At 39.9% G+C, this 17,323-nt stretch overlaps 1 protein-coding gene across 1 annotated transcript in view; it reads right to left on the reverse strand.

Moving 5' to 3' along the window:
• camkmt (calmodulin-lysine N-methyltransferase) overlaps positions 1-17,323 on the reverse strand; it is a 111,136-nt gene that overhangs the window by 39,606 nt on the left and 54,207 nt on the right. Inside the window, exon 4 of the mRNA XM_008428730.3 lies at positions 2,274-2,334. Within this exon, the coding sequence (XP_008426952.1) occupies positions 2,274-2,334 (61 nt within the window). The remainder of the gene's footprint in view (positions 1-2,273; positions 2,335-17,323) is intronic.

Raw genomic sequence — 17,323 nt, forward strand, 5'->3', positions numbered from 1 at the left:
GGATATCTGAGGAGCACACACACACACACACACACACACACACACGCGCACGCACACACACAAAGTCCTGCAGCTTGTCTGCTCACTCAACCCCTCTCCTCATCCTCCTCCTCCTTTCATCTCCCCAGCCCCTCCATCTCTGCCCCTGTCCTCTTTCATCCCCCCCCCACCTGCCCCATCCCTCCCTTCCTCCTCCCTTTCCTGCTGACCTTCACTACACCGCTCTGATCAATAACCCCTCTTCTCCTTGCCTCCCGCCTCTTGAATGTTAAAACAGGAAATCAAAGGGTGACGTTCCACCTTGAGTGGAAATTAAAAGTGCCCGGGCGCTTTTCAGCCGTGTGCCACAGGGCAGCCCTGATGCACGGCAGACAACAAGACGGGGAAAAGAGCAGAAGGCGCAGAAAAGGAAGAGAAAAAAAAATGCTCCGGTGTCAAAGCGGTAAATGTTTGCGAAAGATAAAAAGCAGCGTTTTTTTGTTTTGTTTGTTTGTTTGTTTTACCCTACAACTTATAGAGAATCTTCGTGAGCAAGCATCTTCTGAGTAGGTATGAGATTCTCGTATTATGATAACGTTATGGTTTTGTAGCATTCGCAGAAGAATGCAAAACATGATTGTTTAGCAGTACAATTGTTTGTACTGCTAAAGACAATGCAGAGAAAATGTTGGCGTTGCTCCTTTCACACAAAGTGAAATTCAAAGTTGCTTTGCAGAAAAACAGAAACAGAGATAAGACACACTGAAGCAAAAGAAAATTCAAATAAAAAGAAAAATAACCTTAAAAAAGGCCAATTTAAGCAGATAAAAAGACAAGGTGCAACATAAATAAAGTAATATTTTGAGGTAAACTGAAGGACACAGTAATGTTTATACTCATGACTTAAAGAAGCAAGCAGATAAATACAAAGTTTTTATCATAGTATTTGTACTTTGTAGAACCTTACAGCAATTGCCCGTGAATTGAGAAGTGGCCCGAGAACAGAGCCTTCAGGAACCCAACATGGGTTTATGTTGACCAAGTGACACCAAGCAGTTCTGACTTGTCACATAAAACCTGAACCACTTTGGTCCAGAACCACAGTGTCCTGCCTACTCTTCCGATCTTTCAGGATGTAACAATATTATGCAGAATGCTACAGTTATAATGTTAGTAGCTTCACTTCTTTAAGAATAAATAAATAAAAACATGGAATTAATGAATTAGAAAGGCAAAAAACCTTTACATGTTTCTTTATATTCTGTAGGTTTAGCTATTAGTGACTAGAATTGTGTCCAAATGGGTACATGTGTTTCTTTTGTAAATAAGCCTTCAGCCTGCTGACCATCAGTCCACAGCGATGGCTGGGGGAGAGGCAGCACAGCCAGAGAAAACTAGTGTAATTGATGGACTTACATTAGTGATTGTTAAATCTGTTTAAAAACATAAATAAATAAAAAGATTTTGTGACAATAGTCGCCTTTATTCATGGGAATTCATGTAGATGCCGCTCACAGCCTCCCTTTTGCCCTCAGTTGCACTACGACTTCTTCCCCACATCAGACTGTGCACAGGGTAGTTAGCATGGCCACCACTGATATAAACATCCATCCATCCATCCATCCATCCATCCATTTTCTTACACCCTTCTCCCTTAGTGGGGTCGGGAGGTGCTGGTGCCTATCTCCAGCTAACGTTATGGGCGACAGTTTTTCTTTAACAGTAATTTCTTGTTTGTTTGTTTTTCACCATTACCATGGCTAGCGCAAACTAGCAATCATGAGCAGTATGTACACTAGCTTGATTGACAGCACTAAGCCCCTCCTCTTGGCTCTGACTGGCGGTTTGTGACTGAGCGTTGGATTTTTGGAGATGGCAGTAGGACCACCCACAGAGCGGATGCAGAGGAGCTTCATTTTTAACATTTTGTTAAAACCGTCACATTTTTAACAAAATGTAAAAAAAACACAAAAAAAACTAAAAGTTATCAATGCAGCTTTAATTGGTTTACTTTTCATAGTCTGTAGGTTCACTTATTATTTCGCATGTGAAAATATTTCCGAGCAGCAAAATGTGTGTCTCTTGTAACCAAGGGCAAAGTGTGTAGCAGCCGTCCCCACTGGCAACAGGTTGGGGTGGGGTAACACTTTGTAACTCCTAAAGCTTTACAAACAGGCCAGAGAAAGAACTGTGGCCACTTTCTCCCGCATCTCAGACAATGACTTTGAACCGCTGAAACATGAAAACGTCAGCAGAAAAAAAACAAACCACAAAACAAAACCGTGAAAACTCACTTGAACGTGTGCCGCTTCTGCAGACAGTAATGTGCCATCACCTCCTCAGAAGGCCACACACCTGCATCAAAGACAGCAGGAAAAGGAAATCAGTCAATTAAAATGCCCGACAGATGTCATATCCCCGCCACACAAACGAAGCATCTCTGGTGTGAAGACACACACTTGGATCCCTGTGTGTCGCGACATCACAGAACATCGGCATTGATATAACACCCAGGAAAACACAATGGCCGCTCCATCCAACATAAAGGGAGGCATTGTGATTTTTCCAGTCTGTGTTCATTTGCTTCTGTTGTGGCTTCCACCTTGCCTGTGATCCAAGGCTTCTTTCTCTGTCTGCTCGTCTGTCTCTCCGTCCGTCCCTCCTAAATCCCTGCAACACACTCCCTCGTTGGCCATTGTGTATGCAAGTGTGTAGGAGCGAGCGTGTGTGTGTGTGTGCGTGTGTGTGTGTGTGTGAGACAGGGCGTCCGGTGTGTGATAATCACAGTGTGCAGGCCTGCCTGGCTTATCACCTACAGTCAGCCCTTCTCCTTCTGTCGTGCGTGTAACGCGCGCGTACACGCACGCACACACTCAATCCAAACTATTTCCCCTTCGCTTTTTATTGCACACACATGCACAACCGGAGACAAATACGCACATCTTGGCAGCGAAAGAAGTAAACATTCATTTGAATAAAACTTCAGCTTCTGGCTTTGAACAAGAAGGTTCGCCTTGGCCCTGCCTGCCGCGTAAAAGTGTGTGCGCCCGCGATTCTCTCTCTCTCTCTCTCTCTCTCTCTCTCTCTCTCTATCTATCTCTGTGTGTGTGCGCGTGTGTGTTTGCACAGTTAAGTTTTTGAAAAAGGAGAAAGACTGAGAGGATATAGAATAAGTTGGAGAATGCAAAAAGGCGAGCGAAGGAGACAGAGGAAAATGAGCGAGGTAAAAGGGGAAGAGAACGAGGGAGAGGCTGGTGGAGGAGAAAGAAAAGGTGGTAGTCGATATAATAAGCGGCTTACAGACGGTCTCTCATCACCTCATGGGGCAGACATCCCTGCTCTCTCCTTCTCCCCTATTCACTCTTTCACTAACTCTCCCGGTGCCCTCGCTCCGGTCCGCCAAGATTAGCTCAAGCAAGCAGGATTTAATAATGCCTATTGATAAAATGTCCAAATATTCCTCTTCCCCATTAAAAAAAAACTCTTTAAAGTGTGGTGTGACAGCATACACACACACGCACACACACTCACACACAGTTCTGAAGTGGTAAATAGTGTCAAGACATGAGCCAAAGTGACATTTTAAATTTCATCTTCTCATTTGTCCTCAGAAAAGAGTTTTGTCACAAGACATGGAAAACTTCACAGTGTGGCGTCAGTCTAGCAGTTCTGTGGTTCACCAAGAGCAAAGCTCGTCTACATTTGGGTACATTTGGTAAATACTAAAATGAGTTTTCATTTGTTTGCGATCCAAACTAACGAGGCCCTATAATGAGTCAACTTTGGGATGATTTTTACTGTCAAACCTAATCCAGTAGATTTGGAAAACAAACTCAAGTGCAACATGAAGTAGGCTATGGGTGTTTCCATAACTGAGAGATTTGTTTTTTTATTGGAGACCAAAGTTGCAAAAAATTTTTTTTGTTTTATTTTCAGCTGCTGTGGTTCAAATGTACCAAACCCTTTGAGCGACCAGTTAGCCCGCTCAGCAAAAGACCAAACAAAAGCAATTTCTCCCGCTAATGCTGAACACATGCATGCTCACAACAATATTCTTTAGAGTGATGAGTCAAAACTGGAACTTTGTTTTTATGGTTTCTGTTTTTATTACATCTACCATTTCAGCAACAGAACATCATGCCTACAGTCAAACATGGTGGAGGTATGGTGATGGTCTGGGTCTGTTCTGCTTCTTCAAGACCTGGATGACTTACCACAACAGATGGGAGCAAGAAATTCACTTTCTAACTGAAAATCCTAAAGAATGTCTGACCATCAGTCTTTAGATCAAACACACTTGGTTTATGTAGCAGAGCAATGATCCAAAACAGGGCAAGCCCACCTCTGAATTATTTAAAGACAAAACGAAAAAGAACAAAAAATACAACTTTAGACTCGGCCATTACCTGTTACATTTCCACCCAAAAATCCTTCAAAATCATTCTGCAAAGAAATAAGACCCTAAATTTCTCCACGGATTCATTTTAATTTACCTAAAGCCTTTAATGTCAGATGTTGCTGAAAAGCTTGGCATAGCCATTTCTCATGTTTAGAATAGGATTAGTTTTTCAAATAGGGCAAGCTACATTTTTAAGTAAATAAAACAAATGAAACTTGCTATCTGTAGTTTTGTGTCATGTTATCTGTGTCTGATGTTAAAATCTGCTGATCAATAACAGAACAGATCTATAAGCGGGCTAATATTTTTTTTTCACTATTCCGCCTGACCTTTCATCTGCTTGCAGAGTTAAAGAATGCAGTAAACCCCTTGCATCCCTCTTGACCTCTATAATAATAGATTGTTAAAGGAAGCTGAGATTATTACAGCCAATCCCTGCCACCCACTATGGGTTGAGTTTCAACTTTTGCCATCAAGACAGAGATACAGGATTAAACTCCGTAAAACCGACAGACTGAGGAAATCTTTCATTGCTACTGCTGTCAGACTGATAAAGTGCAGCATGGCGAGGACTTCACTCAGCCTCCTTTTCTGAGCTGAAAGATTGTTGTTGACGAGATTGTTGTTACTTTTTGTACCTGCTGAGCAAACTGCCTTTCAGGGACAATACGGTTTAACGGATCTGAACTGAGTTGCTAATAGCTTACAAAGGCGTTTTTAGGTTTGTAGCAGCTGCAGTGAGGCATTAAGCAAAACAGAATGTACACACTGAAACCAAAAATGTGCTGCTTTTCTTATTTGACTCATCAACTATAGTTATATATAACAGAAGAAAGCTGGATAAGATCTGAACAAACAGAAAACAGTTCAATGCCCTTAAAGGATGTCGTTATTTTTAATGTGACTTTTACAAAAAATGTGTTTTTTACATATTTGTGAAAACTGTCACTATGTGGGAGCGACAATATAAGACAAATAAGACTGAAAACAAAGAAACAAAAAACAAAAATAAATTAAGATTCTCTGCCTCCTCTGGTCAGAAAAAACCTATCAGAGCAAGGAGGAGGGTCTTAGCGCTATCAATCATGTTTGTTTATGCGCTGCTCACTTCATCCCCCTTACATTTATTCCCTCACAATGGAGTCTGCCATGAATGCTGAGGCTAGTTAGCATGGCCACTGGTGACACAGATAAACAGTTGTTGCTGTTAAAGTAAGTTGTTCCTCTGCCATTAGCACATTGAGCAGTTCATACATGAGCTTGATTGACAGGACTAAGATCCTCCTCTTAGCTCTCATTGGTCGTTTCTGAGCGGGAGCGGTGCATTTCTGCAGATGGCAGTTGGAACACAGCTTGATTTTTTCACAGATTATCTGTCATAACATAATGACAGTTTAAAGAAATATGTAAAAAAAAAATTATAAAAGTTACACACAGCAGCTTTACAGATTATTTAAAAAGCATATCTTAATATCTTGTTTTAATTTTCACTAAAATCAACCTCATATATATATATATATATATATATATATATATATATATATATATATATATATATATATTTATTTATTTATTGCAAGGGCAAATACTCCACTGTATTTGCAATGTGTATTACTATTATACCACCGTTTAATGCCTCAATCACAAACCACCTCTTTTAGTCACTTTACATGAGAGAATAAAATGAAAAAAATGGTATGAATGTAACTATAAATCTATTTTATCAGTTTGGGTGACTCTTTTGAAACTTCAAATACATGTAATAATAGTTAAAAAATCATAAATAAAAACAAACTGTGACGCTGTAAAATATCTGTTGCTCACAAATATCCTCCATATTGTTTTCCACCCAAAACAATCCGTGTTGCCATGAGTGTTGAAACTCCTCAGTGTCATGCGACTTGAACTTTGACCCATTCTCTTTTGATTATGTGCTCGCATGTAGCATAATTGCATCTAAACAGACGTCTCTGGCCTGGGAAATGACAGTTCAGCTCCTCCCCTACAAGTCAGCACACGACTCTTGACATGAAGGGTCTCCCCCAAAACATCTAGGCCAGACGAACAGTAGAGGGTGGTAATGCAACGTAAAACTGGGTCTAATCCACCGCTCAGCGGCAGAGGCAGAAGACAATATGAAGGTTTTTCTTAAGATTTTATTGCTGCTGAGGAAAACGAGACGCAAACGTTACCGCTCTGTTATCTCTGTTTATACTGATGAGAAACAGTGAGACCATCTTTGGTTCTCGTGTGATGAAAAAATAACGCAAGTCACACTGGATAATCTGTTAAAGGCTTGTTTCTGCTCTCTGAATCCTGACCGTACTCCCAGGTCGCCTTCTCTTTACACAAGCATGTGTGTGTGTGAGACCGAGAGAAAGTGCGTGTGAGAGAAAGACAACTCAAAGTAATAGGGCTGTGTAAAGCATATGTGTACCTGATGGTTAATCCACATCTCCAATAACATTAATAGTCCAGGGTGATTAAAAAAAAGGTGTGTGCCATGAGTATCACAGAGTGGCTGCATGTGGGACAGGTATGTGGTTCATGAGTTTGTTTGTGTGTGCGTGCGCGCGCGTGTCAGACAGCGAGAGCCTCCTAGGTCGAGAAGCACTGTAGGAAATGAAGGGATCAAGAACAGAGAGCAGATTACTCTTCCTGAGGATAATGAAATTATTTCTCACCTTCAATTACCTGATGAAGGAGAGGGAATAGTTTTGTGTTTCTGTGGATGTGTGTGAGTCTCTGGTCAATATAGTTATTGGTCTCAGGAACCACCTCGTGTCAACCATGCAATCTTATGCAATGTTATAGAAATTAATGCATTTTGTTGCGTAACATGCATCTCAACCTCTGCAACAAAATCAAAAACCCTTATAAAGCTGGTAACAGTTTGTTAGTGTCATTATACACAGTGAAAAAGGCCATTCAGCAAAGAATGAGCAATTTGCTCTGAAAGTTACATCGATAGCTTAGATTACAGTTTGCAAACAACATGCATTTTTGGAGACAGTGTTCGGTCATAACGATCACGGGTCACGACGTTATGAGCAACCCTGTACAATTCAAAGGTACAGGGTTAGATTGTTACGATGTTTTGCTGTTTGAGGGACTGGTGCACTTCAGAAAATACATAACATCATGAAAAAAAAATCTAAATCTTAAGACATGGGTCGGGAAGGTGTAGCCTTGATTGGATCTCAACAAGCCTTATAGTGCCGTCAAGTTAATTACGAGGTATTCTCAGGGCAACAAAGTCAATGAGTTGGAGTGGTCAGCACGAAACCCTGACCTCAGACTCGTAGAAAATTTGTGAGCATTGCTGAAAAGATGTTTGTGAGCAAACTTGACCCAGTAACATGAGTTCTAGCTGTGGTTTGTAAGGCTAAAATCCTCATTGTTTCACCTGTCAAACAAATTCCAGTGACAAATCTATATTTATTTACATTCTATGCTTAACTTCGGTGTATTTGAAAGTCGACATAGTTAAATTCCCAACCTTGCCTTTGGGTTTTACAAGGAAGAGACCAACCAGATTTGTTGGCTCCAACAACATAACCCTGCCTACTAAAGCTACTGTTGAGTTGTACTGTTCTTAATGTTATCCCTGCATATCCCAGTGACCTGGAGCTGGCCTCTTGTACCATCTTGACTTAATGCAACACTAATCTGGCTTCACTAACTGTCAGTAATCAGATGCACTGGATAGATTATCCATCACTCTTTAGTGTTTTTTTTCCCCCTTCTCAATAACCACATTTGGCTTATGCGATAAAAAAAAAATAAAAAAAATAAGTAGCATAGAAACCCAACTGTACTTCAGTTGAACCACCTTTTCTTGATCTTTCTGGGGAATCCCAAAGCCTTAAAAAAAAAGAACAAAAAAAAAAAAACCAAGTAGCTAAAACCAGGGAAGGATTTGGCTAAAGGGCTATTTTAGGTGCTTGACCAGGGAATCCAGACAGGCACTATTACACTATCTCACTAGCTAAGCCAGGCTAAGCTAAACGTGCTGGAGGTGAGGCTGTTACTCCGGTCTCTGCACCACAACTTAATTAAAAAGAGCCCGACGTCTATATTTAAAACAAAGCAAGACTGATTGCATAGTTTCAGTTTTTAGCTAACTAAAGAAGTGCCCTTGAAATCTAATGAGGCTCAGATATTAGCTTTTGCAAGCCAGTTGTTCTTTTATAATAAAAAAAGTTAAACTAACTGAAAACCATTGCATCTGCTTCCAAAATGAATAGCCCTAGTTGATTTCAGTCCTTTTTTTCCTTTCGTGGAGGTGCATCCCACTCAAACAGTTGATTCAACACCAGAAACTGGGCTCAGGTCTCATTTGTTTAGGATAAACGGTTTGGATTTATTCTTTCTATCAACTTTGCTTTATGGAGGAAAAATATGTTGAAGTCAAAATAAACAAAGTTATAAAGATGAGGGCATTTTAGAATAGTGTCTGTGTATAAAGAAAGTTTTAAAAACTTCCAGTTCCCTATGTATGAACTTAACAAAAGTTCATACATAGGGATATACACCCATCTGACAGCATCACTCTTTGGTCTGGAAGTTTATAAAGTGATATAAAAACAAAAAGTAAATTATTTTTATGACAGTTCTGCCGTTCATTTAGGCTGTGAAACATAAAACAGATAACAAGAAGGCTGAAGTACAGGTGAAGTTCCCCTTTTTGTCCCTTTGAGACTCTGATTTCTCCAATTTACTCCAATTTGGTTAGAAAACAAATTGGATTTGAAAATATTAAGAGTCTGGAGACATCAGAGAAAATGTAACATTAACTTTGTAATAACTTATTTTAGGTGATTAGTAAAACTCTGTTTAACACCGACTTCTCCAACTGCTCCTAATTAATGACCCCTGAGCAGGAGGGGTAGAGAAAAAACAGTTTTACATTTTGGTCAAAGCAAAATGTAAAACTTTCCTATAGTTTTGGTCAAAGCAGAAATCAGCGACAAAATTCAAATTGTTGCATCTCTGCAGAGGTGAAGCAAAGGAAAAACAATTCAAAAAGCAAAAGAGTAGCTGGAATGAGGGGAGCGTCAGAAAGCAACAGAGGAAAAGGAAGAGGACGGGATGGCAAAAAAATATATATAAGACAAATATCAGAGAGGGGAAATGGGCAAGATATGTCAACATGGGGTCAAGTGGGCCATGGCGTTGCTGTGAGCACACACCAACACACCTTTGTGACGCGGCCAACACACACCTCCACGTTACACACAGCCTCGCTGCTCTCCCTCCCCTCGGGCCCAGCGTGTTTTCAGGCTCTGTGGCTCTCTTGTGGTGATCCGTCTCCACATTAAGTGAGGCCTCAGATAATTCCTAAGCCTCCTCCATGGCCGATCCAATAAGGGATAAGGCTCTCTGCTGGCCATGATCAACTGACAATCTGTTCGCTCACACGGCTACTTTAGTGGAGGCCAGGATTACCCTGGCCAGCCCAGACACAGACCGCGCACAGTTCAGACGACCACCTCGGCGCCCGCGAGTGTGTTTTCAGCACGGGTGGAATGAATAAAAGTTCATGTGAAAATCAATAAAAGAATGATAATCTACAGAATAAATCCTAAATAATGCTTTGTAAAGAAAGACATTTTTAAGTTACCAGGCTATATTCCTTTCTTAAATAAGGGAGCAGGCGTAAAATTGTTGCAATAATTTTGCCGGAGGCTTCTATATTTTGTTGCAGTGGTAAAATAAAACACTGATGAAATTAAACATGCAGACTTTAGCTACACTTAGTAACATGCTTCCCGTGCAAAAGTGTCATATATTTCCTTAAATAGAAATAACTGCATCTCACAAAGTTGTGACTGGATTGATTTACTGATTGCATTAATTTAGTTGAAATAAAAGTTCCTTCAAAGGCCTCTTGGCGAAATGCGAAAAATAGACAATGACTTTGTTAAGCTCACCCACTTCAGTCACAACAGACTGAAAATAAAAGTTCTGATTTCAGCAGCTTATTTATCCCCTCTCATGACTTTGTATCGAGTAGTGATGCGAGTCATGAAATTTATACAACCGAAATCCAATAGGCATTATTTTTCTCGAGAATATAATGAAAGAGCACAGAACACTGGGCGTATAAATACGATTCAGGTCCGAAAATGAAACTCAGATGGCATATAGATTCTTTATACAAAGACTGGGGCACTTTAAGCTTTTACTGCTGGTAATAGAAGCAGAAAGCTACAATTAAAGCAACTTGGGCTTCGATAAAGCTGCAGCAGGGAGAACTCAAAAAAACAAAACAAAGCAAAAACCTACGGATTTAGCTTCAAAATTTGAACAAACACACCTTACAATTGCCTTAATTTAACTCAAATGTTGTGATATTAACCCATCAAAAGCATAACAATCTCATCTTAGCTTCCTCCATCCATTTTAGTCTTGGTTTATTCAACTTTCTAACAGAAAGAAATAAAAATGTTACCTCTAATTATTCTGGCAATTAACAAAGAGAAATAATTGTGGTAACAACTAAATGTTACATGACTTTTTATGCAGTTTATGTACACACCTAGTACATGATTTTGACTTTTTAAGTTGATTTAAATAAAGAAAAAAAACTTTATTTTGTACAAGATTATTTATTAAAATGTACTTGTATTTTGGACAGGCAAACTGCACCTGTGGATAGGTGTTTATCTGTTGTTGAGGATGTTTTCTGTTTTTAAAGAGAAAACTGAAGTATTTAGATATGCATCAGACAATCAATGCAAAAACCCAAACCTCCAAATGAATTTTTTTTGTTTAGTTTATTTTTGTTTGTTTTTTTAGAATACCATGTAGTCTATAAAGTGGACTCAAACTGCAGTCAAGTGTTTTGATGCAAAAAAAAAAAAAAAAAAGCTGAAAGTCAACAGGGTGAAGAGTAAAAACAATAACCTTTTTTTTTTCTTTTTTTTTTTAGCATTTCAGAATCAGAACGCCTAAATTATTTTTTTAGGTTTAAAAGACCCTTAGCTCCCGGCAAATCAGATTAGGTGAAGGCTCACAAAAGCCTGAATTACCAACAGCAACATGTTAATATTAATAGCAATTACAGAACGATGACTCTGCCTTGCTGAAATGGTAAATACACAGGCTGTGAATAAGCAGTTCAGATAGCCTTTTCGCCTTTCACCAGAAGAGCCTGGCAGCGTGCGATAAGCATCGACATTCTAGCCAACAGCGCCCGCCTTGGAGACATTCCTGATCCTTTTTTCCATTGGAATAGGCTCATTTTAACTCACACTCACCTCCGCGCACCCACACACGCCCACAGCCAGGCCCCCGCGCACACGCTCCCAGGACTGTGCGGGGCTTTGATAAGCGTGGCCCCTTCTCTCTCCCTCTCTCTCTGAGTAAACATCGTTTTGGATTAGGCAGAGTATAATGAGAGCAGGGGGCTATCTGCCCACCACGCCTGCATCGTGGCCCCCCACACCTCTCTGAGGGGGCTCGGACCAATCTTTACTCTGCTATTTATCCCCCTCCTCTGATAGCTTACTTATCTGCTACAAATGCCAGGGCTGACTGCCTGTCTAACTGCCCCTGTAACTGTCTGCTTGTTTCTCCGTCGGCCTGTCTCTCCGTCTGACTGCTTCTGTCATAAAGCTCAAAAAGCAACGAGATAAAATACATGTCTGCTTCACATTTTATCTGTTTTCTACCTGCCTGTCGGCACGTCTCTCTCTCTCTCTCTCTCTTCCCGAATCTAATCTCGCTGTTGTTACTTTCGACGTGAGCTTAAAGAGCAGAACCCAGGGTATTTTAAACAAGAGCAACCAATTGACACGGCAACACGAAGTCTGAGTGTGTTTACAGTCCTTTAAACACAGAAATGTGTTCATATTGAGGCTGCACATTATGCGGCGTAAAACGTTTTTCTGCATTTTCTCCACCTTCCAATCCACTGTGGACCATGGGGATACGCAGCACTCTGCTGGATCGCTGTGATAAAAGACAGCCCTGCACGGGATAGTGTCGGGAACTGAGGTCATTGGAGTGTCACTGCGCCCTGACATGTTTCAGAGTCTCTGCTCTGAACATTAACAAAGATTCAGCCCAGCTTGTCGAAGTGCTGCCATCAGGTAACAGCTTAGCAGCAGCCAAATCAGGACCACTAGACTGCTACTCAGCTACCAGTAATAATAATAATAATAATAATAACATGCTGCTTTGAGGATTATGCTTTTGTGTCATTACAGTTCCTTTGTTTTATTGTTTTATCTGCTTAGAGAGAAACTATTTTCTGTTTTGTTGCAAATGAAGTGTTTGCTTTACAAGAAGCAAACACTAAACCGATTTCATTTGAAAGGAGTTTGAGTCTTTCTTGTTCTTTTATCCAACCATCTTTATTGTTCTAGTCACAGTTAGCATAAAACGTTAAGAGATTACTGGTCTGCAAACCTTCTAGTTTTATTTCCAGTTTCACATTTCAGACTTTCTCGACATATGTCTTTTACATGTACACCCTCAAAATCAGATTTGATCAAACTTTTTTTTTTAACGTTTATTTCTCTCTTACTTTTCTTTAATTCTTTCTTTCTTCTTAATTTACATAAATCAAGCTATTCCAAAGGTTTTAAATAAAACGAGTTTCAATATCCCTGCAGATTTCTTTTGTGCCATTATGTCCTTTATGACCACATTTCTATCTGACTGTATGCAGTAATTCTTTAACTTTTTTTTACAGCAACTTCTGTCTTGTAAATTGGCTTTCTCGATTGGTTGAAGAATGAAGAAGAGTTCAAATTTTACTCAAAAGTAGAATTTTTTTTTTAAGTTAAAAATGGTAACATTTAGGTCCCTAGAAACTGACGTGGTGTAATCAAAACCCCAAACTACAAAATGGATGCACTGCAGTCTTAGCTGCAGTAAAGAATAAGAGTTCACACTTCTGATATTTTGTATTTCATAAAACATTTCACAGAGTCATACGACCTGCTTAGTGAACTTGTTTCTACAATATTAGTACAAATTCGTACAAAACATTGTTGCTAGCTTGCGTTGCTAACAAATCCAGGTGGTTTTCAACCTTGAAAGTGGAACAGGGCTGAGTTTGGGTTTTTGCTATGTCATAGTAAATACCAGCAACGTTTTTTTTGTGCTTTTTTTTAAAGAGCCACTAAAACCAGCAGCGATAGTGATGCTAGTACCACAGTTTGAGAGCCGTGTTTATCGCTCATCGAGTGAAACAGTGCTGCCCCTCCACCACCTGTTGCTGACAAGAAAACTATGGTAGCTAATATCAGTTTGCGAGACTTCTTTTATAAAACAGAGCAAAGAAAGTTAAATAATGTGAAATAAAAATGATTGTTTCATATTTAAATTAAGCATTATTATAAAAGCAGTAATAAAAATGTTACATAATCTTATCTCTAGGAATAATTCAAAGTTATACCATGAGTATCTCTTACAATAAATACTATGTTAAAAAAACAACAACCTTGTTCTACAATGTTGATTCTGTTTTCCAAAGAGGCACAAAAACATTTTTTGCAGCAGGGATAAAGTGAGGATAAACCTTTGGATGCAGAGTGCTTTTTGTTCCGGTTCAATTGTGTGAGTGAAGCTCGGCCTGCACCCCAGCTGCAGCCGAAGCAGACGGACCCAGCTCGGCCGCCGCATCACTCACCAGCCGGCTTCCTTCAACACCCATCCCCGTCACGCTCTGCACTTCTCAGGGACAACAAATAAGAGTAGAAGAGTGCACACTTGATGAAATTACATCTGGTGCGCAACCGTTCTCAGCGCAGAGCGAGTTGTTCTGAGCAAAGGGAAATAAAAGGTGGAAGTTAGGGGTTCCTGAGGCACGGACAACGAGGAGAAGTGGCAGAAAAACACAATTACAGAGAGGAGGGAGACTCAAACGAGAGAAGGAAGAACAAGGTGTGGGAAGGGATGGGAAGAGACAAAAAAGCAAAGAGCAAAGATTGTACACTTAAAACACGTGAGAAGACGGCCAACAAGCTTTGAAGAGTTCCTTTCACGGATTGGCCCATTGGGTTGGACGCTTGTCAGATTACAGGGTGTCGCCTTAAAGAAACGGTGTACTTTACTTTAATTATGCAAATAATTATGAAAGGAGAAAGAAAGTAAAAGGAATATATACATTTCTAACTTGCTGGTCAAGCTGAAGATTGACCAGTGTATCTGTGCAACTCAATTTGAGCAGGAATACCTGTGACTATTCACTTCATAACATTTTGTTTTCAATGTTTTCATGAAGCTCCAGAGCTCAGAAAGCAGAGTTTGGCCTCTTTGATGCACCAATTTGTTTAACCAGAACAAGATGTAGAAATTATTTCTCAAACCTGTACAATAAACCCGGATGTGTGTAATTTTTCGTAAAAAAAAAAAAAACAAACAAAAAACAGATGAATATACTTTGATTATTTGCATATTAAATCTGTGCTTTTGTAAGCTCACAAAGTGGGGCTGGAAGTTGAGTATACGCAGCAAAGATACAACACTCAAAGAGGGAACCATGCGAAAAAAGGAGAATTTTGTTGATTCAGAAATCTGCCCGGAGACTGCACTGATGCTTTAAACATGAGAATCAGATTTTTCTATCTCAGTGAGGAGGAGCAGAAAGATAAAAAAAAGAGGACAGAAAGAAATAAGGAGAGATTAGAGGGAGCAAAGAGAAGAGTGAAGAGTAAAATTTGAGAGAGGCAGATTTGTTTTGGCTGGAAAAGACGCTGAGGATCAGACTGTCAGGTGTGGATTTATTTTAACTCTTTACAATTTGCAGAGATTTCACTGAAGTCTGGCCTATGAGAAATACCTAAAATGTATTTTGTACAAATAATTATACAATTTCAAATCACTTTTAACAATTAATAACAGAATTTATAATCAGTCTGGTTTAATTCAGCAGGTACCGGATGTTTTTAACCTCTGTACGTGTGTGGGTTGTTAGACTTTATTGAGCGCTTACGGATATCTCGTAGTTCACTTACAATAACCGGAGTTTGCTTTGATCCGCTAAGAGCGAACAGCAATATTTCCACACAGGGTCTGTATTTTTGATCTGCATCCCATTGGTTCGGGAAAACGAAGAGCAAGGATCCACACTGCTTTGCATTCGTTCAATTGTCTTTGCATTTGCAATGCACAGACGTAACATAGGTCGTAAAAAAATAAAAACATACACACAAGGCACCTGGAAGTTTTATTTGTTCAGTTCCCTTACTGAACAAGCGATCACTGCAGAGTTCGCTGTTTCGTTGGACTCTGTCTCGCAGTTAACTTTCAGTAAATATTAGACAAACCATTGCCTGCAGAAATACAATGCCGGTCAGACGTTTACCTTCGCTGCTGATGAACACCGCATTCATTCTGGGATTTTCATGACATATTCAGGCTATTGGTGGCAATAACTTTACAATGGGAAACTTGTGTTTTTATTTTTAAGTCACTAAAGTTGTTTGTGGAACAATTTAAGAAAATCATTAAGAACTAAAGATAAATTGTCGATGATATGGCATTGTGCGAGCTTCTGCCTGACACTACAAGCACATTTTCCTGATAAGATTTAAAATATATATATATATATAAAACACTTATATATATATATATAACACTCGGAATCTTGCTCCTCTGCATTTGAATTTAACAACTTTCTCCTTGTACAACCCCTTATCCTTGTCACTGGCTCTAAACTAAACACTTTTAATTCCTTTTATGTTCCTGTTTGGCAAGAATGAGAAGCAAAGTCAAACCAGATGAATAATTCTGACTGTAAAATATTCTTAGCCAGGTTTCAGTCTTGACTTTGGGGATGTTCTGAAGACATCTGAGCAAGAAAGTTTATGCCAGAAGATTAAAAAAAAAAGAAAATTATTTAGTGAGTTTTGATCAAATCCTGTGAATGATTTTAATGCGTGTGAACAAAAACGGTAAGAAGGTGGAGTAGTGGTGACAGAGAGCTAACTATAAAGGTTCAGAAGTGGAAGAATTTGCCTCAGGCTTTGCTTCTTCTGGTTAAACTGAAATAAACTGCTGAGCAACAAATTGGCTCTGAGAGGCCAGTGGATGTCTGCACATGTGGCAAAGCAGTGCCTGTGTTGCGTTCAAGTTAAGAGTCTGTTTATTTGCATCTGTTTCTTTATGAGCTTTAGCGTGTTTACGCGCGAAGTGCGGGCCGCCCTGAGGCTGGGTGTGTGCAGCCGTTTCACTGGAGAGGCAGATGAGCAGAGCAGATATCCTGAGGCTGCCCGGCCGCTGCCAGAGCTTTATCTGAGCTGAAATGATTTTAGCACTCCATTTTGGAGCACTAACCCAGGAGCAATGTCAACTCCTTCTTCTGCCCTTCCTCCTCCCCTCCTTCCTCTTTTCTTAGTAGCAGTGTTATATTTTTCCCTGTCCTCTGCCAACTAAAGTGGCGCACATAGCCCTACTCGTACCTCGTAAAACTTTCCACTTTTTGTCACGTTACGATACAAACATTGGGTTCTAGTCAAGGAAACGGCAGCAACGCTGGGCTATAAAACGATATACTAAGCCTTGAACATCTCAAAAATTTATATACTGAATTAATGCGAGCCTAACAAGACATGGTCGTCCACCTGAACTCAAAGAAGAGGCCAAGACACCCGAGGCAACTCTGGAGGATCTGCAGAGCTCTACAGCTCAGAATCAATTGACAAGGCAGCATGTATTTCACAAATTTCTTCATTATGGAAGAGCTGGCACAAAGAAAGTCTGTAAGTAGACCTGTTTACACTTTACCACAAGGTCATCTGGCTTAACTTTTTCAAATAAATGCAAAATGTTGTGTGTAGAGGGGAAAAAAACAACACTGCACCTCATTCTGAACACACCGTCAAGCTGTGGGTAGGCTTTTCCTTAACAGTGACAGGGAAGCTGTTAGAGCTGAAGAGGATACGTATGGAGCTAAACACGAGGCAATCTTGGAGGAAAACCTGTTAAGAG

Source organism: Poecilia reticulata, chromosome 15 (genome assembly GCF_904066995.2).
Source record: "Poecilia reticulata chromosome 15, P_reticulata-male-v2, whole genome shotgun sequence".
NCBI lineage: Eukaryota > Metazoa > Chordata > Actinopteri > Cyprinodontiformes > Poeciliidae > Poecilia > Poecilia reticulata.